The following is a 27433-nucleotide window of genomic DNA, read 5'->3' as shown; positions in this document are numbered from 1 at the left end:
GTACGCACACACCGCCTGCTCGCTCAGCGTACACGTACCCCCGGACAGAGGGCGTACGTGCACACCGCCTGCTCGCTCAGCGTACACGTACCCCCGGACAGAGGGCGTACGCGCACACCGCCTGCTCGCTCAGCGTACACGTACCCCCCGGACAGAGGGCGTTCGCGCGCACACCGCCTGCTCGCTCAGCGTACACGTACCCCCCGGTACAGAGGGCGTACGCGCACACCGCCTGCTCGCTCAGAGTACACGTACCCCCCGGACAGAGGGCGTACGCACACACCGCCTGCTCGCTCAGCATACACGTACCCCCCGGTACAGAGGGCGTACGCGCACACCGCCTGCTCGCTCAGAGTACACGTACCCCCCGGACAGAGGGCGTACGCACACACCGCCTGCTCGCTCAGCGTACACGTACCCCCCGGACAGAGGGCGTACGCGCACACCGCCTGCTCGCTCAGCGTACACGTACCCCCCGGACAGAGGGCGTACGCGCACACCGCCTGCTCGCTCAGCGTACACGTACCCCCGGTACAGAGGGCATACGCACACACCGCCTGCTCGCTCAGCGTACGCATACCCCCGGTACAGAGGGCGTACGCGCACACCGCCTGCTCGCTCAGCGTACACGTACGCCCGGTACAGAGGGCGTTCGCGCACACCGCCTGCTCGCTCAGCGTACACGTACCCCCGGTACAGAGGGCGTTCGCGCACACCGCCTGCTCGCTCAGCGTACACGTACCCCCGGTACAGAGGGCGTTCGCGCACACCGCCTGCTCGCTCAGCGTACACGTACCCCCGGTACAGAGGGCGTACGCGCACACCGCCTGCTCGCTCAGCGTACACGTACCCCCGGACAGAGGGCGTACGCACACACCGCCTGCTCGCTCAGCGTACACGTACCCCCCGGACAGAGGGCGTACGCGCACACCGCCTGCTCGCTCAGCGTACACGTACCCCCGGTACAGAGGGCGTTCGCGCGCACACCGCCTGCTCGCTCAGCGTACACGTACCCCCGGACAGAGGGCGTACGCGCACACCGCCTGCTCGCTCAGCGTACACGTACCCCCCGGACAGAGGGCGTACGCGCACACCGCCTGCTCGCTCAGCGTACACGTACCCCCGGACAGAGGGCGTACGCGCACACCGCCTGCTCGCTCAGCGTACACGTACCCCCCGAACAGAGGGCGTACGCACACACCGCCTGCTCGCTCAGCGTACACGTACCCCCGGTACAGAGGGCGTACGCGCACACCGCCTGCTCGCTCAGCGTACGCATACCCCCGGTACAGAGGGCGTACGCACACACACCGCCTGCTCGCTCAGCGTACGCATACCCCCGGTACAGAGGGCGTACGCACACACCGCCTGCTCGCTCAGCGTACACGTACCCCCGGACAGAGGGCGTACGCGCACACACCGCCTGCTCGCTCAGCGTACACGTACCCCCCGGACAGAGGGCGTACGCGCACACCGCCTGCTCGCTCAGCGTACACGTACCCCCCGGACAGAGGGCGTACGCGCACACCGCCTGCTCGCTCAGCGTACACGTACCCCCGGTACAGAGGGCGTTCGCGCACACACCGCCTGCTCGCTCAGCGTACACGTACCCCCCGGACAGAGGGCGTTCGCGCACACACCGCCTGCTCGCTCAGCGTACACGTACCCCCCGGACAGAGGGCGTACGCACACACCGCCTGCTCGCTCAGCGTACACGTACCCCCCGGACAGAGGGCGTACGCGCACACCGCCTGCTCGCTCAGCGTACACGTACCCCCCGGACAGAGGGCGTACGCACACACCGCCTGCTCGCTCAGCGTACACGTACCCCCCGGACAGAGGGCGTACGCGCACACCGCCTGCTCGCTCAGCGTACACGTACCCCCCGGACAGAGGGCGTACGCGCACACCGCCTGCTCGCTCAGTGTACACGTACCCCCGGACAGAGGGCGTTCGCGCGCACCGCCTGCTCGCTCAGCGTACGCTTACCCCCCGGTACACAGGGCGTTCGCGCGCACACCGCCTGCTCGCTCAGCGTACACGTACCCCCCGGTACAGAGGGCGTTCGCGCGCACACCGCCTGCTCGCTCAGCGTACACGTACCCCCCGGACAGAGGGCGTTCGCGCGCACCGCCTGCTCGCTCAGCGTACGCATACCCCCGGTACAGAGGGCGTACGCGCACACCGCCTGCTCGCTCAGCGTACACGTACCCCCCGGTACAGAGGGCGTTCGCGCGCACACCGCCTGCTCGCTCAGCGTACACGTACCCCCCGGTACAGAGGGCGTACGCGCACACCGCCTGCTCGCTCAGCGTACACGTACCCCCCGGACAGAGGGCGTACGCGCACACCGCCTGCTCGCTCAGCGTACACGTACCCCCCGGTACAGAGGGCGTTCGCGCGCACACCGCCTGCTCGCTCAGCGTACACGTACCCCCCGGTACAGAGGGCGTTCGCGCGCACACCGCCTGCTCGCTCAGGGTAGAACATGCACTCGTGTTCATGCCTGCCCATGTTCCACCCTCTCACGGTCAGAGGCCACGCGCACCACTGCAGACTCGCACCTGTCGCATCCATACGTTCTCTCCTGCTCTCAGACACAGGTCCCTTCGCACTCCCGCAGCACAGTGCTGTTAACAGCTCCTCTTGGGTTCAGGACAGCTCCTTGCGTTCCCCCCAGACACCCTCTCCTCCCGCTAACAGTGTCCCTCTCACAGTCCCCTCGGGCTTTGAAGTAACGAAGCTCTTTTCCTCTCTGCTTTGCGCAGGTCTCTCCTTCTACACCCGAGTACTTGAAAACTGCAAGGATGAGGCCAGGTTTGACGAGGTAAGAGACGAGCCCGTCTTCAGGCCAATTGACTTCTCACCGTTCGGTTTGCAGGGATGGGTTGGGGTCTTTTTTTAAATAATTCTCTTCCTGTTCAAACGTTAACACCCTCTGAAATGTATTTTCCCCCTTACTATAATGCATTCAGAACAAATATTAAGCCATAAAGCTGTAACCATGGTATCAAGTTCATAGTTGTGTACAGATACAGAGCACTTTCGCTGACTCACCCTCACGTCAAGTCCCTGGGTAGAGATGCAGAGCTCTCTTTGCTGACCTACTCTGACGGCAGACCAGGTGGATCCTATCAGCTCCATCCCAAGAGTGTAAGTGGGCTTGATTTGTCTATCTGAGGCACAGATGATTAGGATGGAGCTCTGCAGAGAAAACAAATCTAGTTACAGTTGATAAGCTTAAATTGATGTATGTCTTTTGGTTGTGGCCAGTTGTTTCTCTGGCCCAAGGGTTCTCCCCTAGCGGGTGTCATAGGTGGCCTACAGTTCAACATGCTCAGAGGTTTCTGAGATAGTGGCTGCAATGCATTCGGTGTACTGATGACTCCCAGACCTTTCTTATATTTACCCAGCGTTATAGCCATGTCGGTCCCAGGACCCTCGAGAAAGAAGGCGGGTGAGGTAATATCTGTTATTGGACCAGCTTCTCTTGGTGAAAGAGACAAGCTTTCGAGCCTATACAAGAAGAGCTCTGGGGAGCTCAAAAGCTTGTCTCTTTCCCCCTCAGAAGTCGGTCCAATAAGACACACCCGCCATTCCAGTGGAAATGGATCCCAAAGAGGTTTTCATGCTTCGGTCTGATCAGTGTTGGTGCATCTGGGGAATGATTCTTTAAAGAAAAAATCCCCACTGTTTGCACTGAAATGGCATGAAAACTATTGCTATCGGTACTGGATTTTGCAAACCTTTCTGGACATGCAGCTTGCCATTCCTAGACTTTAATTGCATAAAAGGGAAAAAATTCCAAGTTTAAGATTTTCAGAGCAAATGCCTCAGGCCCCAGCTTGCTGCTCTCCATCACAACAGGGCCTGTTTTCACATGCTCACACAACCCCACGCAACATTATAAGACAGTGTTTATTTCTTTTGGCCTGAAAGTCCAGATTTATTGACCTCAGACTCTCAGCGCGGCACTTGGAAAGGATGTGAAAGAGCAATTGGATTTCAGAGGGTTTGTGGTTTTGAAATGTAGCTTTCTCTTAAACGCTCGTGACAGAAATATTCGGAGTACAATGACAAGATCACAGATAAGCATGGACTAAAGATAGCACCAGTATGTCGCACTGAAAAAGAAAATGTGTATTAAAAAGAGAGTGGGTGTTTCCTTTGATTTCTACTGTATCTTTTACAGAAGATAAACTGTACAAGTGGGTTGGGAGCGACACCTTGAAACTCTTTATCCTTTTAAAGCATTTCAGTTCATCTGTGACGGTCGGGTTTTATTTCAGAGACGGTCACAATCCAAGTTACAGTAACTGCTCTTCGGGGACTTAGAGTGTGGCTTCACTGAGTCTGTACCTTTCACTGCAGCTCTGCTGGAGAAGTGAAATGTTTATTGTTGTTTAAGGATTTGCGTTTCCATAGTACCTGCGAACCCGAGTCATGGACCAGGGCCCCACTGTGGTAGGTGCTGTACAAACCCCGAACAAAGAGCTGGTCCCTGCTCTAAGAAGCTTACAATCAAAGTATATGACAAGAGACAACAGATGAAGACAGACAGACGGGGGGATGACCAGGAAACAAAGTGACTCTATGGGTGGTAGTGATCTCAGGACACCAGCTGCTTCACGGTTGTGTAGTTTTGTCCAGGCAGCAAGGCAAAGGAGAGTTGGAAGGAGGAGGATGTAGGTTGGTGGATGGCTATGGGGAGCGCCTCCCAAGCATGAGGGGCAGGCAGCAGGGGAGAGACAGCACCTGGAAATGTAACGAGTGGGTGCTGGGCGTTGATAGCGAAGGAGAGAGGACGGGAAGGGTGGGTTAGACAGAGAAGGGCCTTCAAAGAGAAGCCCAGCAGCTTGATGCGCTCGGGAAGGGGGGCCATCGGAGGGGTGCGAAGGGAGGGCTGCAGTGTAGGCTCTTCCCTTGAAATGCCCCTGCTGGAGAAGGAGGATGCTCTGGGGCTTAACACTCTCTGGACTAGGACGTGAGAGCTAATCCTGGCTCTGATCCACACACGTTAAGGCAAGTCCCTCAGGTATGTCTACGCTGCAAGAAAAACCCCCGCGGCACCAAGTCCCAGACTCTGTGTGGGGAGGATCCCAGAGGCCGGGCTCCAGCATGAGCTTGAACATCCACACTGCAATTTTTAGCCCTGCGGCCCAAGCCCCAGGAGTCCAAGTCAGCGGACCCGGGCCAGTCACGGGTATTTCGCTGCAGTGTAGACGTGCCTCGGTCTCGCAGAGCCTCAGTTTCCCTGTGTAAAATGGGGATAACGGGACTTCCCTCCTGCTCAGGCCTGGGGTGAGGCTAAACCCATCCATTGAGGTTTCAGCTGCCCTGGTGCTGTAGTGGGGAGCAGCACAGAAAAGCCTCTCAGTGATCATCGGGGTGCAGAGCTGGCCGTGACCCCATGGTTCAGGCTGTATTATCCATTTCCCTGGGTTCATATTCAGCACTTACCGTGTGCTTTACAAAGATGGGTAGGTATGGCTCGGGCTTTCCAAAGGATCTGCTCTAGCCCAACCGGACGCTCTGGCCTTTACGCAGGACTCAGCGGGGAAGATTCTCCAGCCGGTCTGCTCCTGGAGGTCAGCCTAGATGCTCCGCAGAGTCCCCTCTGGCCTTGAAATCGGTATCTGAAAAAGGAGGCCAGTCACTTGTTCAAGCCCATCCCACCAGCAAGTGGCCCTCTGGGCTGTGGCAGGTTGGCACTGCCCGCTCTGAAGGCTGCGTGGTGCTCTCTTCATGGCTGCTGTTACCCACACTAGCTGGATTCAAAGGAGAACCCGTGAGTGTTTGCTGGACACCCTGTAACTTAGTGTCAGGCTGAACGGAGAGTCAGTTGCTACTGACCCACCCTGACAACCAGACCAGCTGGTCTCATTAGCACCAGGCAGGAAGAAGCAAGATGGAGCTAGGAGGTGCCTCAGACAGGTACTGTAATCATCCCACTCAGAAGGGAGCTAGGAGGCGAAGGGTTATGTTTATAGATATGGCACAATCCTGTCTTAGGGCTTTGGTACTTGGTGGATAGAGGGAAATCCCAGGGAGGGAGGAGGTGGAGGGGTGAGTTTAGACAACATGCATTGTGCATGGGCCGTGTTGGGTTGAGTGGGGAACCCCAATCACAGCCCCCTTGCAGGGGCCGCAGAGAAGGAATTGCAACCAGCGACCCATGTCACTTAGCACCTACTTACTCCTTTCACTTAACGGTTCTCAAGCTGTGGACCCAGGGTTGCGGGGGACCAAATCCTGGTGGTGTCCTCTTCCCTTGGAGCGAGAGGCTCACCCAAGAGCCCGCCCATCCCATCCACCCTTCTTGTGATCCCAAAATGGTACATGCTAAGCCTAGTGGGTTGCCATGGCAACTGGCATGTGATGCCTAGGTAAAAGGCAGAAGAAAATATTTCAGACCTGCCTAGAGAGAATCTCTCAAATGAAGTGGGCTGCAGAAGGGAATGAAATAATCCAGAGTCCCTGAGCACGGAAGATTGATCCTACCACATGCCCGTGTGGTGAGCTAATCCCCACATTGCAGATTGAGGTGCAGAGCATGGTTAAGTGATTTGCCCAAGGTCACGCAGGGAGTCAGTGGCAGGACTGGGACAAGAACTGAGTAGTTACTAGGTCACAACCCTTGTAATCGTCAGGCAACACTCCCTCTTTGATCAGGTGGATCTGTGGTAGCCACCCTCTCCCTTTCCAAGTCTAGGGGAGATGCTCAGAGGGCAGCCCCTTCACAAGCAGGGCTGGCTGGTTTAACAAAATGAAGTCACTACGGTAGAAGGGGATGAAGTCCAAAAATACCACTCTTAAAGCAGAATCATTGTGGGGAAGCCATTCGGATTAATGGGATGCAAATTTCCGTGGATCTGAAATGAGGCCATTTATTACAATGCTGATAATGTGCATTAATGGAGCAACCCTCATCCCCAAATGTTCTGCAAATGAAATACAGGGATCCTTTCCCCCACCACAGAGATGCTGCCCCCTCTGAGGTGGGACAGGGCAGCTGTCCAACAGTGCACAACAGTACTTATTAGTTTCATATAGTGCCATAGGTGTGCATGGCGCTGTACAGATCCACTCCGAGTGCCAAACCTCAGCTCTGAGACTCTTCTGATCTCAAATAGATATAAGACAGCAAAGGATAGAAATAGGCAAGAGTCAGGAATGGGCTGTGGAAGGCCAAGGACCCTAAAGGAGAAAGATGGTGAGAAAAGCTTATTGTCATGTATGGTGTAATATCCCTCCACAATGTGTGTCATGGCCCCATCTAGCAGTTAGTCCATATAGGGGATAATGGCCTACTACTGTTATCAGCTAATGGACTTAACCCTTTGGCTCCAGTTCTGATGGTGCTGGAATTCAAATCCTCTGACGATCTGTGCCAGGCCAGGGGTTGGGGGATGTTACATACACATCTAGTTATTTCCTTTGATTGTAATAGTGTGGGCAGATTGTGTCTGGAGGGGAGGCTGGGGGGAAGGTACCGACGGGAAGCTAGCGGAAAGAAGTGAGTTTGGAGGAGGAATCCCACTGCATAGCGGTTTAGGCCAGGAAGAGAAGAACAACACCGTTTCCAATAGAAATGACAGGACGAGAGTTCGGAGGTAAATTGCAATGTCCCAAAATGGAATTTAGCCGGGGCGCTAGCGTGTAACCCCTCAGCTCCTGGATACAGACTCATGGGATCCTGAATGACGACATGACTTTAGGACGGTCTTGGACTCAGCCCATCAAAGATGCCTCCCACATCACAGCGCCCCCTAGCAGCACCCTTGGGCATTGGCTCACTGACTCAGAAGGAGGAGCGCCATCTAGTGTCTAACACCGCTTAGAGCAGCACCGCGGGTGCTCCTGGGAGGTCGCCCATCCAAGCGCCGACCAGGCTGGCGGAGGTCACGCTCCAAGGTGAGAAGATTGTGGAGCCCCTCGCTCAGGAGAAGCGGAGAATGGTACAAAAAGGGTGTCACTCGGAGAGTGTCTACACACACTGTTTGCATCCATTTAACCTAAACTGGTGCGGACCCCTGTGTGGACGCTCTCATATTGGTGTCAGACTGGTTGTATCTGTTTAGCTTGTGCCTGTGAATTTGTCAATTTTAAATAGGTTTAACGCTGCACCAGTGTAACTCAATCACACCTGTAATTAAACTGGAGTGATTCTGCATGCGGACCGGGCCTTGGACTCGTGCTTGGCTCCTCTGCTAGGATGATGATGGGAGCAATAGAAATCCATACGGGGACACAGAAGACGCTTGAGGCAGGGCGTTCCTGAAGGAAAGAGACACTTGCAGGAGGAAGCGTAGCTGGGAACTGGCGGGGGGACCGTGTGAATAGCACAGCTGTGGCTTAGCTCTGCCCTGCCTTCCGTCTCCAAGTGAGCTCTCTCCTTGAGCCCTTCCTCTCCCTCGTTATTTATTCAGATCCGTCCGTCACGGGCTGCCGATGGAGGAGGAGAAAGAGCAGGGCTTGGGGGACTTTCACGCATGCACATAAAGAGCCTGAGCCACGTAATCCGCCAGCTCCACACACACACTCATCCTCCAGCTACGGCATGTGGGTGATGCTCTCGGGACTTGGCGTATGCAGGATCGGGGGCAGAGGGATTTCTGGCAGTCCGGGGGCATGGATACGTCCTCTGGAGCTGCTCACTGGGGGACAAGCGCTGTGTCGTTTGGTAGCTGAGTAGGATCAGCTGCAGGGACGGGAGGACTTCTCTAGGGCTCAAGGAGGCATCAGGGAGTTCGGATCTCCTGTCTGGAGCAGAGTCCTACCCCACCATGACTGGAAACCCTCCCGTGTCGGCGGCGTGTGTGTCCCCCATGTCGCTGGCCTCCCTTCCCTAGGTCTGGCCCAGAATGCCGCGCTGGGGACAATCAGAGTCCCCAGCGCGTCCCCGCAGGGTGAGAAGAGGCAGGAGGGTAGTGGTGGAAGAGAGGGCGGGAGGGTCCAAGAGCTGGGAGGTGAGTAGGTCTCTAGGGAGCTGAATCGTCAGCAGGACTTGGCTGCCATGCCCTGTGGGGGAGAGGGAGCGGGAGGAACTGAGGTACAGGGTGCCCCCCCCCACTGGCTTACGGTTAAATAGTTTGCTGGGAGGGAGCGATTACCTGGGGAGACTGAGAAACAGGTGGTAAATGGCTGCACCAGGCCTAGTGGCATGGGGCATTTGCTGGTCCACAGAGCCCCCGGAATGACTCTTCCCCAGCAGGCTCCCACAGAAGGGCTGGGAGCAGGGCTGGGGTTTCAGACCCGCTGGATGGGCTCTCCCCACCTGCCTGGTTTTGGGTGTTATTAGCCACTGCAGTGGAGCCCGGTCTCTGACAAGGACAGCGTGGCCCGGAGCCGCTGACCTCTGACCGTGTGACAGGCTTCGGTGCCCAGCAGCGCCGGGTCCCGCTGCTAGTCCTCTTTGAGCACTGGCCACGGAGCACAGCGTGGCCAGCCGCCACCCTGCTCTGACCTGGCCGGCCCCAGCAGCCTGAGGGTACTGCAGTACAGAGGATGGACGTGCTTGTGGAAGAGTCTGTCTGTCCGTCTGTGTGCATGGGAGCTGGGGTCTCACGTCAGCAGGTTCAGGGGGTTTCTCTGGCCTTCTGGCGCCCCTGTGCACAGGGGTGAATTTCACCCTTCCAACCTGGGCTAGGTGCAAGGACCAGATCTGAATTAACCTGGCTTCCTACAGGTCGGGGATCGAAAATCTCTGGCTCTACAGCATCTGGTTGCCCCTCTGCTCTGTTACCCCAGTGGTTTACTCCAGCCTAGCTTTTAACGTCTCTCCCGTTCTGGGAAAACAATCCCACAGCCTGGCAGCTCCCATCCCGAGGAAGTTGTCCCTGGTGTTCATCCATGTGCTCATGATGGCCCTGAGGCCGGAAAGTGCTGTGTATGCTGGCCCCAATCCAGCACAGCACGTGTCGCGTGTGCTTAGCCGTTAAGCACATGCTAGGCCCAGTGGTTTCTTAAGCTAAGCGGGTATTGAAGGGCTTTTCTGGACCAGGGCTGGGCTGCAAGGTTGTCCCAACAGCCCGGGCTCTAACCCCTTGGATCACACAAACCTCCCCGCTCCACGATGTTCACACCTTCCAGGTTACCCTCTCTCCCCCTGTCCCTGCTGGAGCTGTCATTCAGCCCAGCTAGATGAATTCAGCAGCTCATCAGTTGATCCCTCCAGCCCCATGATCACTGGTACACAGCGACAGCTCTGTGGTCCAGATAGACCTGCAGAGATCCCAGGGCTCTCTGTTTCCCCAGCCGGTACTAGCCATAAATAGCCACCCAGAATGGTTTGCGTTGGGTTGGGTCTGCCTCCTTTCTAGGTTAGCCTGGGAAGCCCTGCTTTGAAAGAACCCACAAAGCTCTGTCCAGCCATGGAAAAGCCAGGAGATGGCACCATGGGAGAGGATAAAAATTCCCCCCTTCGAGTCATCGAGCCAGACTGCTCCTCCTTCTGGTGAGGTAACCGTACACCAGCCCAGACGAGGAATTTTATAAAGAGCAGCTAAATCAGGGCTCTCCTGAATAGGCCACTCCTGCAAGAACCATCAGTGTTGAGACACGGGTGGACTTTAAACACAGGACCAGGAGTCAGGAATGCCTGGGGTCTGACATCGGCTCACTCTGCCTCTGCCCCGAATTCGGAAAAGTTGCTCTGTGCCTTTTCCCCATCTGTCAACAGGGATAATCATACTTAACTGTAGAGCTGATCAAAAATCAGACTTTCTGTCCCACTGGAAATTCCAATATTTCCATGTTTGGTTTTGTCCCAAATTGTTCTTTGCACGGAATGAAAAATTTTGATTCAATGTTTTGGCTCAGTTCAGGGTTAAACTGTGTCTGCCTGAACCATCACGAAGCCTCCTGGGAGCTGCAGTTCAGGTATCTCCTGCCCTCATTCTTCCCATGAGCTGGACTATATCTCCCATAATGCACTATAGCCTCCCTGATGCATCATGGGAGATGTAGTCCAGTCAGGAAGCCCAGGCCCTCAGTGTGAATAGGGGAAGGAGATGCCTGAACTAAAACTCCCATAAGGCACCGTGGCAGCTCAGCCACAGATTAAGGTTGAACAGACCCAACACAAAACAAAACAGTTGATTTCAGTTTTCCCCAACAGAAAAATTTCAGCAAAATTGTCATTTTTTTGCAGAAAATTTCAGTGTTGGGAGAGTCACAAACCATTTTGACAGAGAATTCTCAGCTTTACTTTATTGCGGGCTACTGGACTGAGTAGGGATTCTGAAGCCAGTTGGCAAAGCACGTAACCCTTTCTGTGCCTTGACTTCCACCACTGCAGAAATGGGGTTGATAGTCCCTCCTCATCTTTGCAAATCGCTTTGTGACCTGCAGAGGAAAAGTGCTGTACAAAGTGTTTGTTATTATTCCTACCGCACGCTGGGAGGATTATTTTAACGCCAAGCACTTTGAGACTGCAAAGCACTGAAGCACTGCTTACATTCCATCTGTCTATTGTAGGTAAAATTTCATGGCCACCATTACCTTAGTTTCTGAGCACTTCACACTCTTTCATTTAATTCTTGATTTAGTCCTAAGTGGAGCACAGGATCTGGTCCAAGAGGTGAATATAGCTGGACCGCTTGGTAATAGTGACCATAATATAATTAAATTTAATATCCCTGTGGCAGAAAAAACACCACAGCGGCCCAGCGCTGAAGCATTTAATTTCAGAAAGGGAAACTACACAAAAATGAGGTTAGTTAAATAGAAATTAAAGGGAACAGCGCCAAAAGTGAAATCTCTGCAAGCTGCGTGGAAACTTTTTAAAGACACCATAATAGAGGCTCAACTTCAATGTATGCCCCAATTTAAAAAACATCGTAAGAGAACCGAAAAAGAGCCACCCTGGCTAAACAACAAAGTAAAAGAAGCAGTGAGAGTCAAAAAGGCATCCTTTAAAAAGTGGAAGTTAAATCCTAGTGAGGAAAATAGAAAGGAGCATAAACACTGGCAAATGAAATGTAAAAATACAACTAGGAAGGCCAAAAAAGAATTTGAGGAACAGCTGGCCAAAGACTCAAAAAGTAATAGCAAATTTTTTGTAAGTACATCAGAAGCAGGAAGCCTGCTAAACAACCAGTGGGGCCACTGGACGATTGAGGTGCGAAAGGAGCACTCAAGGACGATAAGGCCATTGCGGAGAAACTAAATTCTTTGCATTGGTCTTCACTGAATTCTGTGAATTCTTTGCATTGGTCTTCACAGCTGAGGATGTGAGGGAGATTCCCAAACCTGAGCCAGTCTTTTTAGGGGACAGATCTGAGGAACTGTTCCAGATTGAGGTATCATTAGAGGAGGTTTTGGAACAAATAGATAAACTAAACTGTAATAAGTCTCCAGGACCCGATGGGATTCACCCAAGAGTTCTGAAGGCACTGAAATGTGAAATTGCAGAACTACTAACTGTAGTCTCTAACCTATCATTTAAATCAGCTTCTGTACCAGATGACTGGAGGATAGCTAATGTGACGCCAGTTTTTAAAAAGGGCTCCAGAGCTGATCCCAGCAATTACAGGCCTGTAACCCTGACTTCAGTACCAGGCAAACTGGATGAAACTATAATAAAAAACAATATTGTCAGACACATAGATGAACATAATTTGTTGAAGAAGAGTCAACATGGTTTTAGTAAAAGGAAATCATGCCTCACCAATCTACTAGAATTCTTTGAGGGGTCAACAAGCACGTGGACCAACGGGATCCAGTGGATACAGTGTACTTAGACTTTCAGAAAACCTTTGACAAGGTCCCTCACCAAAGGCTCTTACGCAAAATAAGATGACACGGGATAAGAGGGAAGGTGCTCTCATGGACTGGTAACTGATTAAAAGATAGGAAACAAAGGGTAGGTATAAATGGTCAGTTTTCAGAATGGAGAGAGGTAAATAGTGGTGTCCCCCAGGGATCTGTTCTGGGACCAGTCCTATTCAACATATTCATAAATGATCTGGAAAAGGGGATAAATGGTGAGGTGGCAAAATTTGCAGATTATACAAAATTACTAAAGATGGTTAAGACCCCAGCAGACTGTGAAGAGCTACAAAAGGATCTCTCAAAACTGGGTGACTGGGCAACAAAATGGCAGATGAAATTTAATGTTGATAAATGCAAAGTAATGCACGTTGGAAAGCATAATCCCAACTATACATATAAAATGATGGGGTCAAAATTAGCAGTTACCACTCAAAAAAGAGATCTTGGAGTCATTGTGGATAGTTCTCTGAAAATATCCACTCAATGTGCAGCGTCAGTCAAAAAGGCGAACAGAATGCTGGGAATAATTAAGAAAGGGAGAGATAATAGGACAGAAAATATCATGTTGTCTCTATATAAATCCATGTATGCCCACATCCGGAATACTGTGTGCAGAAGTGGTCACCCCATCTCAGAAAAGAGATATTGGAATTGGAAAAGGTTCAGAAAAGGGCAACAAAAATGATTAGGGGTATGGGACGGCTTCCGTATGAGGAGAGCTTATTAAAACTGAGACTTTTCAGCTTGGAAAAGAGACGGCTAAGGGGAGATATGATTGAGGTCTATAAAATCATGACCGGTGTAGAGAAAGTAGATAAGGAAGTGTTGTTTACTACTTCTCATAACACAAGAACTAGGGGTCACCAAATGAAATGAATAGGCAGCAGGTTTAAAACAAATAAAAGGAAGTATTTCTTCATACAACGCACAGGCAACCTATGGAACTCCTTGCCAGAGGATGTTGTAAAGGCCAAGACCATAACAGGGGTCAAAAGGGAACTAGATAAATTCATGGATAGGTCCATCAGTGGCTATTAGCCAGGATGGGCAGGATGCTGTCCTTAGCCTCTGTTTGCCAGAAGCTGGGAATGAGCAACAGGAGATGGATCACTTGATGATTACCTGTTCTGTTCATTTCCTCTGGGGCACCTGGCACTGGCCACTGTCGGCAGACAGGATACTGGGCTAGATGGACCTGTGGTCTGACCCCAAATGGGGCCATTCTTATATTGTTATGTTCATGTATTTATGCTCATCCCTGTGAGGTATTATTATCAGTTCTCTGATTCCCATTGTACAGAAGGGAAACTGAGGCACAGATCCACTAAGGGTGTATCTACACTTGGAACTAAGAGCATGACTCCACTCTTGAGGAGACATACTTTTGATAGCTGTCAGTGCACTAGCGTGCTAAAAACAATAGTGACACCATGATCTCATAGGAAGCAGCAAGAGAGGCTAGCCGCCCAAGTACAAACCCAGTCAGACCCTATGGGTAGAGGATGTATCCTCGAGCTGGGAATCTCACCCCCAGCTCCAAGTGGGGACATGCCCTGCATGACTTGTCCACGTTCACACAGGAAACCGGTGCTGGAGCGAAGAATTGAATCCGGATCTCTCCCTAAGCACTGGACCAGCCTGCCTCTACCGTGCTAGCAAAAGAAACACAATGCCACGCAGACCCATTTGACTGCTGACCGTAGTGCAATGGGGATGGAGGTGTTTAATCTTGGTATGAGTCAGTCAGCATCTGTACTGGACTCTTCAAAGCTAATTAGCTAACGAGAGTGCCCATGAGAAGCAGGTATCACACTGGGCTGTGTATGTACTGGCGAATGAATGTCATTCTGAGCTGGCTAATGTCATAGGCAGTCATTATCCTGCTTTGTATGTCACATCAAACAATGGGTAGAGGAGAAAACGCTCTCCTGACCTGTCTACACGTCTCATTAGCGCTGCAAGGCTTGGCAGGGATTTGGAGGGCGAAGCTATTCCTGGCACATAGAAAATGAATCCGTACTGCCAGGGAAGCCAAAGGAAACTTGCTATTGGCAATAGTGAATGGAGAGCAGTTGGGTCTAGCAGCCTGAGCCAGCTCACACCCTTGCAGCCTGCAGTGCAGGGGAGGAGAACGTTATGTAAGGGTTGTAGCACAGAAGGTCTATGTAACATCTCAGATACCCTGCCAGGGACCACTGACAAGGAGCACACACGAAGCATGATTTCCTGTTCCAGGCAGCGCCTTCCCTTCCTGATGCTCAGCACTGTACTCTCCCACAGTACAAAACCAATCTGTCCTCAAGCTCTTGTGTTCTGCCAGGCCCGGGGCTCGCCGTTCCCGTGCACTGTCCTGTGGGCCCTCTGATTTCATCCCATCTGGCTCCCGCAACGTATGTAGCTCCGCCTCTGTAAGCATCGCTGCAATACCCTCTCCCACGCCAAAGAGGACTGTTACGGGGGGCGCTCAGTACTTGGAAGGAAAATCTCTGGGCATGCTGTTTGTGCACCAGCTGGTCCTCTCCCCGCTGTATAAGCCTGGGACTGATTCTCCAGCCTGGTGCTGGAGGGGTGAGGCACGTTTAATGACAAGGCCGTTCCTTGGCACTGGCCTGTCCCCGAGGCCGGTCAGTATGGCGAGAACACTGTCACCCGGGATGACAAACCGGCTTTCCCGTCAGCCGCCTGCGTGGAAGGGGAGGGTGTTAATGGCTGGCGTCCCTTCTGCCTTTGGTCGCGGCTGGAGAAGGGCCCAGCGCCCAGTTTGGCAACCAGGCTGTGTGCTCAGCCGACCTCCGCTGGGCAGCTCTTCCGTCATGCTCAGCGCCGGATGGGGGCGAGCTGGGGCACTGCAGAAAGGAAGGGCAGCTGGGTGGGAAGGCGTTGGGTTCAGGAACTAAGAGAGACTGGGCGTTTATAGAGGAGATGCATATGCCAAGAGAGGAGAGGGAGGCTGGGATGTTGGATCAGGTACTTGGGAAACGTGCTGCTTGCTTGCTTGCTTGCTTGTGTAACCCACACACTTCCTGGATGTGGCACTTTGTCCCAGCTAGTGGCATGAAGACCACTTAGAGAGAGAGAGATTGAGTCTGCTACAGGCCATGTGGCTTTTAGCTCATGCACTAGAGGCTCATGCATTTAGCTCCAGAGGTCCCAGGTTTGATCCTGCCTGCCGACGACCGGGGTCTGTCAGCGTTACACTTGCTTGGTCTCGTGAGTAGCATTTAAGTGTAACCCTCACTATAAGAGGGAAAGATAGATGCTGGCTAGCGCCAAGTCCAGGCCAGGCAGTCACGGCTGCCGCGTTCCACACGTGGCTCTGCCGATGGCCTCAGTCCTGACTTAAAACCTCTGGGAAATGAACTGCAAGGGCCAAGTGCAGCAAAAACCCCAAGGTCGTGGCTGAGATGGCAGATCGACTCACTGAACGAGCCAAGCCTTCGAGTCTGTCTCTGACTTCTAGGATTCTCTGAACATTCAAGGCATGACTTTGGGTGGGGGCAAACCAGCCTCTTGTTTCAGCGTATCTGGCACTATCTGCCTTCTTTTCAAAACTCCACATGCAGCGCTGATTATTTATGAACCAGACACCCAAAAAATGAAATAGCAAGGACCCTGCATAGAACAAAGCTGTAAAGTTCTTTGCCATCCAGCACCCGTAGCTTAGTCTCTTCCCCCTAGAGCGTCAGCATTTGCATCCTGCATCTCACGTAAAGTTCGGTGCATTAAGATGAGAGAATGATGCTCAGTGTTTCAGCTCAGAGCCCAGGATGATTAACAAGTAAAGATAATTGCATTCAGTCTGCAAGACACTAAAGGGTCCGGATGCCCCCCTTGAACGAGGACAGCTAATCAGGAATTAATTTGTCCTGCTACTTCTTAAAATCCCCCTCAAATTCACTCCCAGCCTGTACTTCGGTTGCTCTGAAGTTTTATATTTTGTTGTTGCTATTCATTTCTTAATAAATTATGCAAAACCTTTGTCTCTTTGAAGCTCAGGAAAGATAAGCCCCTGGGTCTTCCTGTGTGTAAACAGGGCTGCTTTGGTCTATCCAATGCGACTGGCAGAGGGGAAGACTGCTGTGGTTAAAGCCCTAGATTTAAACTCTGGAGCTCTGGGTCACCTTGGGCTAGCTCTGTGCCTCAGTTTCCCTTTGGTAAAATTGGGATAATAAGCCTTTCCTCCCACCCTTTGACTGTCTTGTCTAGTCAGATTAGCTCTGTGTGGCATGTCTCTTGTACGTACAGTGCTTAGCATGTCTGGGCCTGTAACGTAAATAATAACAGAAGAGCACCCATCGATATAACAGCAGTTTACAACTTGAGAAGACCTCGTGGGTCATTCAGTCCACTCCGTGGCCTGAGCAGGAAGAGTGAACTGCAGTAGCATTATCTGCCACACCTCTCGATCAGAAGAGAACATTCTTCAGGGTTAAGGTGTGTTTAGACTCACTTGGATCTAAAATTCTCTGTAGGAAGGGATGCTTGAGAAGTTTGCGTTCAGGCAGAGAGTCCTTCGATTAAAGGGGCCGTAGGAACGCAGCGTGATTAGACAGCTTTGCTTTCGTGTAGCACCTTTTCTTTGCAGTCCATCTGTCTCTCTCCTGAAAGCATTTCACAAACTTTAAGTGAGTCCCGCAATCCGCCTGGTACAGATGGGTAAACTGAGTGCAGGGAAGTGAAGTAACATGCCCAAGGGGGCACAGCAAGTCAGGGAAAGAAATGGGAAAGGGGAACCTGACTGTTCTCTTGTGGCCTCTGCTCTGTTGTTTGCACGGGCCTGGGACGGGACATAATGCTTTTCAAATGTATGGAGAGGTGAGAGCCTTTCCCTGAGGAGCTTAATCTGCAAAGAGACAAGACTTCCTGGAGAGCCAGGCAGAGCTTGGCTGCCAAGCCGGGAGATGGAGGAGTTTGCACCCATCCATTGGGTCTCTTCAGAGGCTGTAGTGAGCAGTGGATAAAGAGGCTTTGGCAAATATGGCCGTCCAACACTAAGGGCTAGTTAGGACTACATGCTCACCTCAGGGAATAGGAACCTTTCCTCCCCACACATGCCTGTCTCTGTGTGGGTTAATCAGATCTTGGGTCCAGGCACCTGTGAAAGCTGTGTGCCAGCTGGGATAGGTGGGCGGGGACAGGAGGAGCCTTGGCTCCGCCCCCTCGTTTGCTAGTCACTGCAGGGATCTGGAGTACATACTGGTGAAAGCCAGCGGCACTACCCCGTATGGCCCGAAGGGGGCAGCAGAGGGGAAATTATGTCTCCCTAAGCCACAGTTCCTGCTCTGGGATGCTCCTGGGGTGGAGAAGCCGTGGACTGTCCCATACTATGGGCTGTGTCCTAGAACTGCAGCCTAACTCTAAACGTCTAGGATTGCATAGCATTTGTGAACACTAATTCCAACTAGCAGGAAATCTGCTCAGAGCAGGAGGCCATGACCTCATGTTCCGTGTTGCTTAATCGGCTGATGGAAAAACGGAAGTCAAACGGGATGCAGGCCATGACTGGCTGGGGACCCTCCTCTTGGTTGCTGGGGAAACTGAGGCTGTCTAGGGCAGTACGGAATGGTGCAATGCTTGGCTACTTATCATGTGAAGAGCTGTGGTGCATTGAAATCTGTAAAAATTACACACTGTCACTTTAAATCCTAAGAGTTTCTGGTCCTACTTGCAGGCTAGGGGGCTCTGTAGGGAAAGGTGCAATCATAGAATCATAGAATCGTAGAATATCAGGGTTGGAAGGGACCTCAGGAGGTCATCTAGTCCAACCCCCTGCTCAAAGCAGGACCAAGCCCCAACTAAATCATCCCAGCCAGGGCTTTGACAAGCCTGACCTTAAAAACTTCTAAGTAAAGAGATTCCACCACCTCCCTAGGTAACGCATTCCAGTGTTTCACCACCCTCCTAGTGAAAAAGTTTTTCCTAATATCCAACCTAAACCTCCCCCACTGCAACTTGAGACCATAACTCCTTGTTCTGTCATCTGCTACCACTGAGAACAGTCTAGAGCCATCCTCTTTGGAACCCCCTTTCAGGTAGTTGAAAGCAGCTATCAAATCCCCCCTCATTCTTCTCTTCCGCAGACTAAACAATCCCAGTTCCCTCAGCCTCTCCTCCTAAGTCATGTGTTCCAGTCCCCTAATCATTTTTGTTGCCCTCCACTGGACGTTTTCCAATTTTGCCACATCCTTCTTGTAGCGTGGGGCCCAAAACTGGACACAGTACTCCAGATGAGGCCTCACCAATGTTGAATAGAGGGGAACGATCACGTCCCTCGATCTGCTGGCAATGCCCAGATGTGTTCAGCAGTCAGTCTGTGCCGTGCCAGCCTGGAATAAGGCAGGGTGGGCAGTGCCTCTTGGCCATAGGGAGCAGCCTGCTTTGTCCCTCTCTGTTTTGGGGTTCTTGTGTGGTATTGTTCTGAATTCTAAGGAATAAAGCAGGGTGACATTGCAACCTTCCAGCAAGAGTATGGTTTGTTTCTATCCGGCTTCTGAGTGCGTGTGAACGTAACCCAAGCCAAAGCCAGTGCAGATTCAGTAGGAGGCAAATCATCCATTCTAATCGGCAAGAGGGCTTTCAGTTAATCAAATAGATAAAGGCCACCGGAGGCTTGGCTTTTTGCACAGCTTTTCAAAGGGCAACACATAAAAAACAATTAAGGAAGCTAAATAACCCCCCGGGCGAGGGACGAAGACGTGTGTTAAAAAACGAACGTGTGTGGAAAGAAACCGGCCACGAACGGCTGCCACTCCCAGCAAAGTGAGGTTCACAGGCCGGTTCTGCAGAGGTCTGTGTTGGGACCAGCACTCCGGGACCTGTGGTACTTGTTGGGGTAGCCTAGGTATTCCTGTGTTACGTGTGAAATGCTCACGCATGGATCCTGGATAGTCAAAGTTGAGTTGGAATTTCCCACCTGACCCATAGAAATAAATTCCTTTTACTCTGAATGTTTCCATGTGTAAAGTGTGGCCAGCTGGAGTCCTCATCTCACCCCAAAGCCTCGCCAGGTGGGAGAGGGTCCGATTCCCCCTGTCCTGTTCTGGGGTTTGACTTTAGAAATCAGAGAGTGACGGGGCTAGAACCCCGACCTCAGCCACGCGCTATGGAATCACTGTGGGGAGCTCATGTGGCGTGAGGATTAATGAGGCAATAGATGAGGGTCAGGCAAAGGGCACATCAGGGTTAAAAATAGGGTCAATCAGAGCTGGGGAGGGGGCAACATGGGAATAGCAGAGACAGGGACACTGCAGGTCAAGATTGAGGGCATCAAAACAGAGCTTCAGGGGGAGCCCAGCACTGGGGGAAAAGGGCTGGGGGCTGCGGGTCAGGATTGAGGGGCACTGGTGTTAACCGGGGTTCTTCCAACCCAAAGCTCTTGGTAATGTTTATTCTGTGCGAGGTGGGGTCAGGAAATAAATCGGGGAGACACGGCCGTCCTGGCACAAACAGGACAACCCAAGAGGGCTTTCACTTAAAGCTAAACTTTACTTAGTCTCGAGCACTTACACACACGTCCGCAACAGGTTAGTAAAACAGCCCCAGCCCTTGATAATTACCGAAGCTGAGTGTGGCTCTCGAGTGGCACAGCGGCAGACACTGCCAGTGGGGAACACAAGATGCATCCAGAGGGAGAGTCCAGGCCTGAAGAGTCCCACAACCTCAAACTTTCCCCCCTTATTTATACATTAGTAATAGAATGACATGTCCGTTAAAGCAAACTTGTTAAGTAAGCAGTTTCAATGGTCAAGCGAGAGGTTCCTTCTGATTATCGATTAACCAGGGGTGGGTTTTTTCAGCGTTTGCAGCCTTGAGGCCCCAATAGACATTCCAGGGGCACACCCTGCTCTTCTAAGATGCATGTATCAGCCACTTCAACGCAATTCTTATCAGGAAGGACAGGGGTCAAGCTGCCCTCTCTGTTGCACCCAAAAAAAACCCCTCCCCTCCTGCCTTGGTTAAGCTAAGCCTGCTGACTTGGCTAATTTACAGCCTGCTGACTTGGCTGCTTTTAGCAATAAGCCATAGTGGTTTCAGGCACTTTACTGGTTTGCCAAAGTCTCCCCGTCCATTGACAGAGCGGTGTGCCGGAAGTCCGGAACAAGGGGGCCAGTGGAGCAGGATGAGGGGAGGGGAGGTTACTCACTGCCCGCGGGCCCCCATGCCTGGCTATTCCCAGTCTCATCACCCCCTTCATTTCCACCAGCCCCCCAGAATGTCTAGGAAGGGAAAGAAAGGAATGAAGCTGCCTGCTGGGAACCTCCCCTCCAGGCGTTTTTGCTTTGATTCATTTTGTGCAATTGACTAACTAATGAGAATACAAACAATTTCTGCTGATGGAGAGCTAATAAACCAGACAGTCACCTTTAATGGGGCTCCCACAGAGCGTCCTCGTCTGGCATTTCAGATGGATGACGGGACGGGCTCCTGCAGAGCCAAGGTTTGTGCAGATCTGGGGCTGTGCTATCACTGAGATGCTGATTAGCAACTTCCTTGCTGCAGATGAAATTAAATGTGATGAGATTGAAGTGGTGGGGGTGGAATCATTTGCTTTCCCCTCCTCTGCTGGGATGAGTATTTCGTCTTCCTTCGCTCTAACTATACCGAGAGCAGGCCTGGCCACCGTGCATTTCAGACACCGTGGGGCTGCACCGCATCTGTTTTCTTCGTGTACAATCTGCATTTGGGCTGGAATGAGACAGGCGTGGCAGATAACGGGATGGCTTTGCCATCCGGCCTATCTGACCCAGCTTCGGTTGCTCACCCTGCCGGGCAGAATCCTACAGCTGGACGGTTAAAGCACGGCTCCAGAAACACTTGAACTCCCTGTGAATTGTCTTCAGAGCAGGGAGAGCAACACATCCTTATTATGTATTATTTGGATTGAGGTAGCATCTAGGAGCCCCAGGCAAGGGCCAGGACCCCACTGTGCCAGGCACTGTACAAATACAGAAGAAAACTCCAGGGTCTGCCCCAAAGAGCTAACAGTCTAAGTATAAGACAAGAGACAATAGCAGGACACACAGTGCATACAAGTTTTTACCTCCTAGGAATGTAGTTGCTAGATTAGATCAGACCTGGGGCCCATCTGGCCAAGTTTCCTGGCTCTGGCTGGCCAGCACCAGAGGGCTGTTCAGCTTGGAAAAGAGACAACTAAGGGGGGCTATGATAGACATCTATACTATCGTGAATGGTCTGGGAAACATGACTAGAGAAGTGTTATTTACCCTTTCCCACAATAGAGAAACCAGGGGTCACCTGATTAAACTAACAGGCAGCAGGTTTAGTGCAAACACTCAGTCATCCTTTTTCACTCAACTCCCAGGCAACCTGTGGAACTCATTGCCAGGGGATGTTGTGAAGGCCAAAGATATAACTGGGTTCAAAAAAGAACTGGATAATTTTACGGAGGGTAGATTCATAGATGGCTATTAGCCAAAGCGGTCAGGGATGTAACCCCAGGCTTGAGGCAACGCTAAATCTCTCACTGCCAGAAGCCGGGAGCGGAAGGTGCATGGATCATCCCAAATTGCTGTTTTGTACACCCTTCCTGAAGCTCTGGTATGGGCCATGGCCAGAGTTACTGCAGGCCCAATCCTGCCAGAGTCTGAGCCTCCTCAGCTCTCCCTGGCTTTGCCTGGTGGTGCAGAAACTCAGCGCCCTGCAGGGGCCTGTCGCTCCTCACCCCTCGCCCTTGTACGAGGAAGCAGCGTTTCCTGCAGGTGCCGACTCTCTCTCCTGTGCTCCCCGCCCCGAACCCTGGGGCATACTGTGCTGGCCCTGCTGAGCGGCCAGGACTGGTGGCCATTAGCTGCCTGAGCAGATCCAAGCAGCCTGGTTCTGTTCACGCATCCACAGCTTCCTTTGGGCCCCCTGCTCCCTCGGCCTCCTGGTTGCCAGGCAACCCTGACGGTCCTTTATGGAGGCTTGTGGGGAGCTGGGGAGCTGCTGGTTGTTACACGGCCGCTGGAAAATGCACGTGCTGCTAGCACCAAGGGGACCAAAACTCAGCGCCGCCCCCTGTGCCCATAAACTGCCCCAGGGCAAGGACAGAGGGGAATGCTCGAGCTCATCGCGATCCTAGCCAAAGCTAGGGAGCGGTCCCTTTGCTGGCACGGGCAGAGAAGTCTAACCTAGGCTATGTCTTCATGGCAGGGTTAACACCTCTCAGGCGAGCCAAGCTCACGTGAGAGGGGCTGCGGTGCGAAATCACACTGGGCCTTGCCCGTGTGATGGTGTTAGCCAACTCCAGTGAAAAGCACCCACCATGCTTGGGCTCAGGGGTTTTGGGTGTGGACGGGGTTCAACGCCAGCCTGGCCCCTAACTCAGCTTTGCGGTGAAGGCAGGCCTAGCGTGTTTGGAGTTGGAAGGCTCTGGGCTTGCTGTATGCAATGCAGCTGCTGACGATGTCTGTGAGCCTGCAGGGCCCACAGCTCATTATGCGGCCGGTTGGGTGGAGAGAGGGGAGTGTATGCCCGGGATCGGGGAGACTTTCCAGTGCAGGAAGGCTGCATGGCTCAACGCTAAGGCCCGACCAAATTCGTCGTCCATTTTGGTAAATTTCACAGTCATAGGGTTTTAAAAATGGTTAATTTCATGATTTCTGATATTTAAATCTGAAAAGTCATGGTGTTGTAACTGTAGGGGTCCTGGCCCAAAAGGAGGTTGTGCGGGGGAGGGGGAACGGGTTTGCAAGTTTATCAGAGGGGGGGTCATGGAGCTGCCACCCTCACTTCGGGGCTGCTGCTGGCGGGGCGCTGCCTTCAGAGCTGGGTGGCCAGAGAGCAGAGGCTGCTGCCAGCAGCAGAGCAGAAGCGAGGGTGGCATGGTCTGGTATTGCCACTCTTCTTTCTGCTCTGCTAGTGGGACGTTGCCTTCAAAGCTGGGGGCCCGGTCAACAGCCGCTGCTCTCCGGCCACCCAGCTCTGAAGGCAAACGTAAGGGTGGACTAACATGCCCCGCCTACAATAACCTTGTGACCGCCCTGAAGCCCCCTTTTGGGTCAGGAGCCCCAGTTTGAGAAACGCTGGTCTCCCCCGTGAAATCTGTATAGCACAGGGTAAAAGCACACAAATGACCAGATTTCACGGGGGAGACCGGATTTCATGGTCCGTGAATTTGATAGGGCCCTACTCAATGCCAAGGGCTTGTCTACATGGGGAAATTGACTGGCAGAGCTATACCAGAATAAGCATTTCCTCTTGAGTGACTCCAGAATAAAAGTGATTTGATTCCAGACTGGAGTGTCCACACTCTCACACAGGGACTATTCTGGCATAGCCTTACTGGAATGGGGGTCCCTTCCCAGCCTTTGGGAATTGTTAAAGCTACAGAAGGTTACAGAGACTTTCTCTTTGTAAAAACCTTTCCATGTGGCTTAGGCACGGTAACGAGCACTAAGGCAATTAAACAACAGAGCAAAACTGCTCCCACCTGCACCTTCTTCTAATTGCTGTTGGGTTCTTTCTGCCATCAAAGAGGAAGCTGCTGCGGTGACCTTCCGCTTCACCCAAGCTCTGCATCCGAATTCACCCTCAGTTTGAACTATTTCCCAAAGCCTGCAAAGGGAGATGAATGCCTTGATGCCAAGGAGGGCTGCTAAGGAAAACAGCCAATTACACTTTCTAACCACCCCATTGTTACCTGCTGCTGCTGAGAGGTTTAACGCTCCCCAGCTCTCCGTGAAAGGTGTTAAAGGGCCAAAAGGCCAAGGGAGCTTCTGGAGGGGTGCCAGGAACATTTGCACAAGCACCAGGTTTGCTGGTGGGTCCGTTGTGCAGATAAGTAGTTTGCACATTTTGTCGGGGCAGGGCAGAGGGTCTCTGTTCCTTTAAAAAGGGGTGAAAGTGAAATTGATCACCTTGGATGTGAGTGCAGGGCAGCTTGTGAGTTCAGCTGTAGGGAAGGCAGTGTGGGCATGGGGCTGGGGGGGCAGACCCGGCTGGATATGAGGGCACGGATCCCCTGTGGGTGAAATTCACCCTTGGGTGGAGCACCAGCACGTGGCCTAGTTGTGACTGTTGGAATAAGTCCCACTTCAGCCCACGGGGCCATGTGCTGGGGTGAATTTCACCTTGGGGACAAGTTGCTTCTCCTTCCGTAAAATGGGAGTAATAGTCAAAGGTAATAGTCAAAGGCTGTGCTGATTCATTGGTATTTCCAAGGCTCTCTGGTGATGCCAAGTGCCAGGCATTAGCTAACAGGCCTCCCGGACTCGATATGTGTGTGCATCAGTCCGAAGGGGCCTTGTTCTGCCCCACTGACATTTTAAACCATTAACTTTAAAAAAGGGGGAGAAAATCAATAAAGCATGGAAGAAATCACTTCTGTGAGAGCCTCACCAATCGGAATGAGACAGTTTGGGAGAAAAATGGAGCCTGGTGTTTTAGTAGCTTTGCCAGGCATGGGAGCCCAATTACCCACCTCCCCCAGAAGTTCTCCAACCTGTTTGCTGTGCAAGCTCTTCCCAGAGCAGACAAGGTACCAGACAAAAGGCTTTTGCTCCCTCTCTCTTCATTGCTTTTGGGGAGTTTTGTGCTGGGTGGAGGTCCCAGATTGACAGCCTTGGGAGACGCAGCTCTCTGTTGGTTCACAGAAGATGGGCATGGATTGACAGTGGCATTTGAGTTCAGTGTAGGGCTAAAGAATAATAGTGTCTGGTAGCAACAGTAGGCTAGAGGATCAAACGTTATCCCCTAGAGGATCAAACGTTAAAGGGGGATGCAGCACACATCCTATGTTGCATGCACACACAAACACCCTGCTCTCTGCCAGCATCCCTCACTCCTACTCCTAGGAAATCCATGTGATGGGTTTTCCTGGGGTGCATCTGGAACTGGTATACTGCTGAGCCCTCTGGCTTAGAAACCTGGGCACTCTCTCACACTGTGATATTGTGACAAGCTGCAAACCTCTCCAGATACTGCACACACACAGCCATCCACAGGCAGGGACACGCCCAGCTGAGTTACATGAATGCTTCTCCTAGCCAATCATGAACCAACAATAGAGATACTCCAGCCAGTTCCCCCCAGCTCCCCAGCCTAGGACCCCAGAGCTGTACTGTCTTGCCCTGGTCAGAGGCCTGACCAGTGTAAGTTTATTACCCAGTCCACCCCTCCCTCAATGTGGATTTTGTACACCCCTCTCCCTCAGCTTTTGTACACTGAGCAGAGGTTCCCCTGGTACTTCAAGCAAAACACACTGTTTTAGGCAAAATATAAGACAGGTTTATTAACTAAAGAAAGATAGATTTTAAGGGATTATAGGTGGAAGGCATAGTGGATAGAGATGGTTACCAAATAAAATAAAAATAAGTGCACAATCTAAGTTCTATAAACTAAACAGGATTTGAAGCAAGCAATGTCTCACCCTGATAGATTGTACAAGTAGGTTATAGATCTTCAGTACACAGGCTGGAACTCTCCTCCAGCCTGGGACCACTTCCTCAGTTCAAGATCTTTGTCCTCCAGACAGGTTTCCAGGTGTTGAGTTGTGAGGGGAGTGAGGCTAAATAATGGTGCCATTTCTCTTTTATGGTTTCTTCCAGCTTGCTGGAAAGAGCCTTTGCTATGATGTGAGTTAAGCAGTCTCCCTTGTCTACGTGCCCCCTCTGAGAAGTCTCCATTGTATACAGATCCTGGGATAGCCTTGGGAGGGTGGATTCCCTTTAATGGGCCATCAGCATGTCTGGCTGCCCCATGGTTGTACCTGAAAGGCTGGTTGTGGGTGTTCCCAACCTCACAACATATCTCAGTAACACACACAGAGCAAAACTTCATAACTTCCCATCCAGTGACAGCACACACAATCCAACAGGATAGTAATGTTCAGCAGATCAAGACCTTTAAAATGCTTCCTCACAAGGCATCCTTTGTACAAAACCTGTCATACTGACATGACAGTGGTGAATATGGCAGTTCCAGGGTGTTGCTTTGATGCACAGGGTGCCACAACCCATCTAGCAACAGAGGGAAGTTCAGGCTCCTTGGCCCGTGCAGCTGTTGACCTCTCTGCTGGGACTGCTGACAGAGAGGCCCATTAGTTCTATGTGTACAGTGGAACTGGACCAAGCTCCACTAAACTCATGTCAAATAAGTGACTAATCACCTGCCGGACATGGACAGGTTGCTCTCACTAACAGTGTGGCCCAGTGGGTGGAGGGCACTGGACTGGAAGTCCGGACACCTGGGTTCTATTCTCAGCTATGTCACAGAATCATAGAAGATCAGGGTTGGAAGGGACCTCAGGAGGTCATCTAGTCCCACCCCCTGCTCAGCTGACCTGCTGTGAGACCGTGTCCAAGCATGTCTCAGTTGCCCATTGGTAAAATGGAATCATGACATTTCCTGTCAGGCGTAAAACTCTAGAAGTTGTACCAATGAGATCTGGATAAAGCTATATGCAGGCTTGCTTCTAGGGGCTGGTGAGTGGGCTGGTTGCCCTCGGTTCCTTCTTGTGGGGGGCACCATACCAGTGTTCCGCTTGGATTTTCTCTTATTCCACTCTGAATCGCCATCCAGTTTTACTCTGCTGTTTGGCTTGCTTGTTTTTTGCTCTGCTGATTGGCTGGTCCTTTTTCTTTGCTCCACTTTGATTGGTCAGACATGGTTTTGTTCCACTCTAATTGGGCAGCCTTTCTTCTATTTCCACCACTGATTA

General features: G+C 52.1%; 1 protein-coding gene across 1 annotated transcript in view; it reads left to right on the top strand.

Moving 5' to 3' along the window:
* The window catches only part of OTOF (otoferlin), a 202552-nt gene that overhangs the window by 21916 nt on the left and 153203 nt on the right, over positions 1-27433 (top strand). The window contains exon 2 of the mRNA XM_077811483.1: positions 2769-2827. Coding sequence (XP_077667609.1) covers positions 2769-2827 — 59 coding nt within the window. The remainder of the gene's footprint in view (positions 1-2768; positions 2828-27433) is intronic.

This window comes from Eretmochelys imbricata, chromosome 3 (genome assembly GCF_965152235.1).
Source record: "Eretmochelys imbricata isolate rEreImb1 chromosome 3, rEreImb1.hap1, whole genome shotgun sequence".
Lineage (NCBI taxonomy): Eukaryota > Metazoa > Chordata > Testudines > Cheloniidae > Eretmochelys > Eretmochelys imbricata.
The sequence above is the reverse complement of the archived record's forward strand: the minus strand, read 5'-3'. Positions and strand labels throughout refer to the sequence as shown.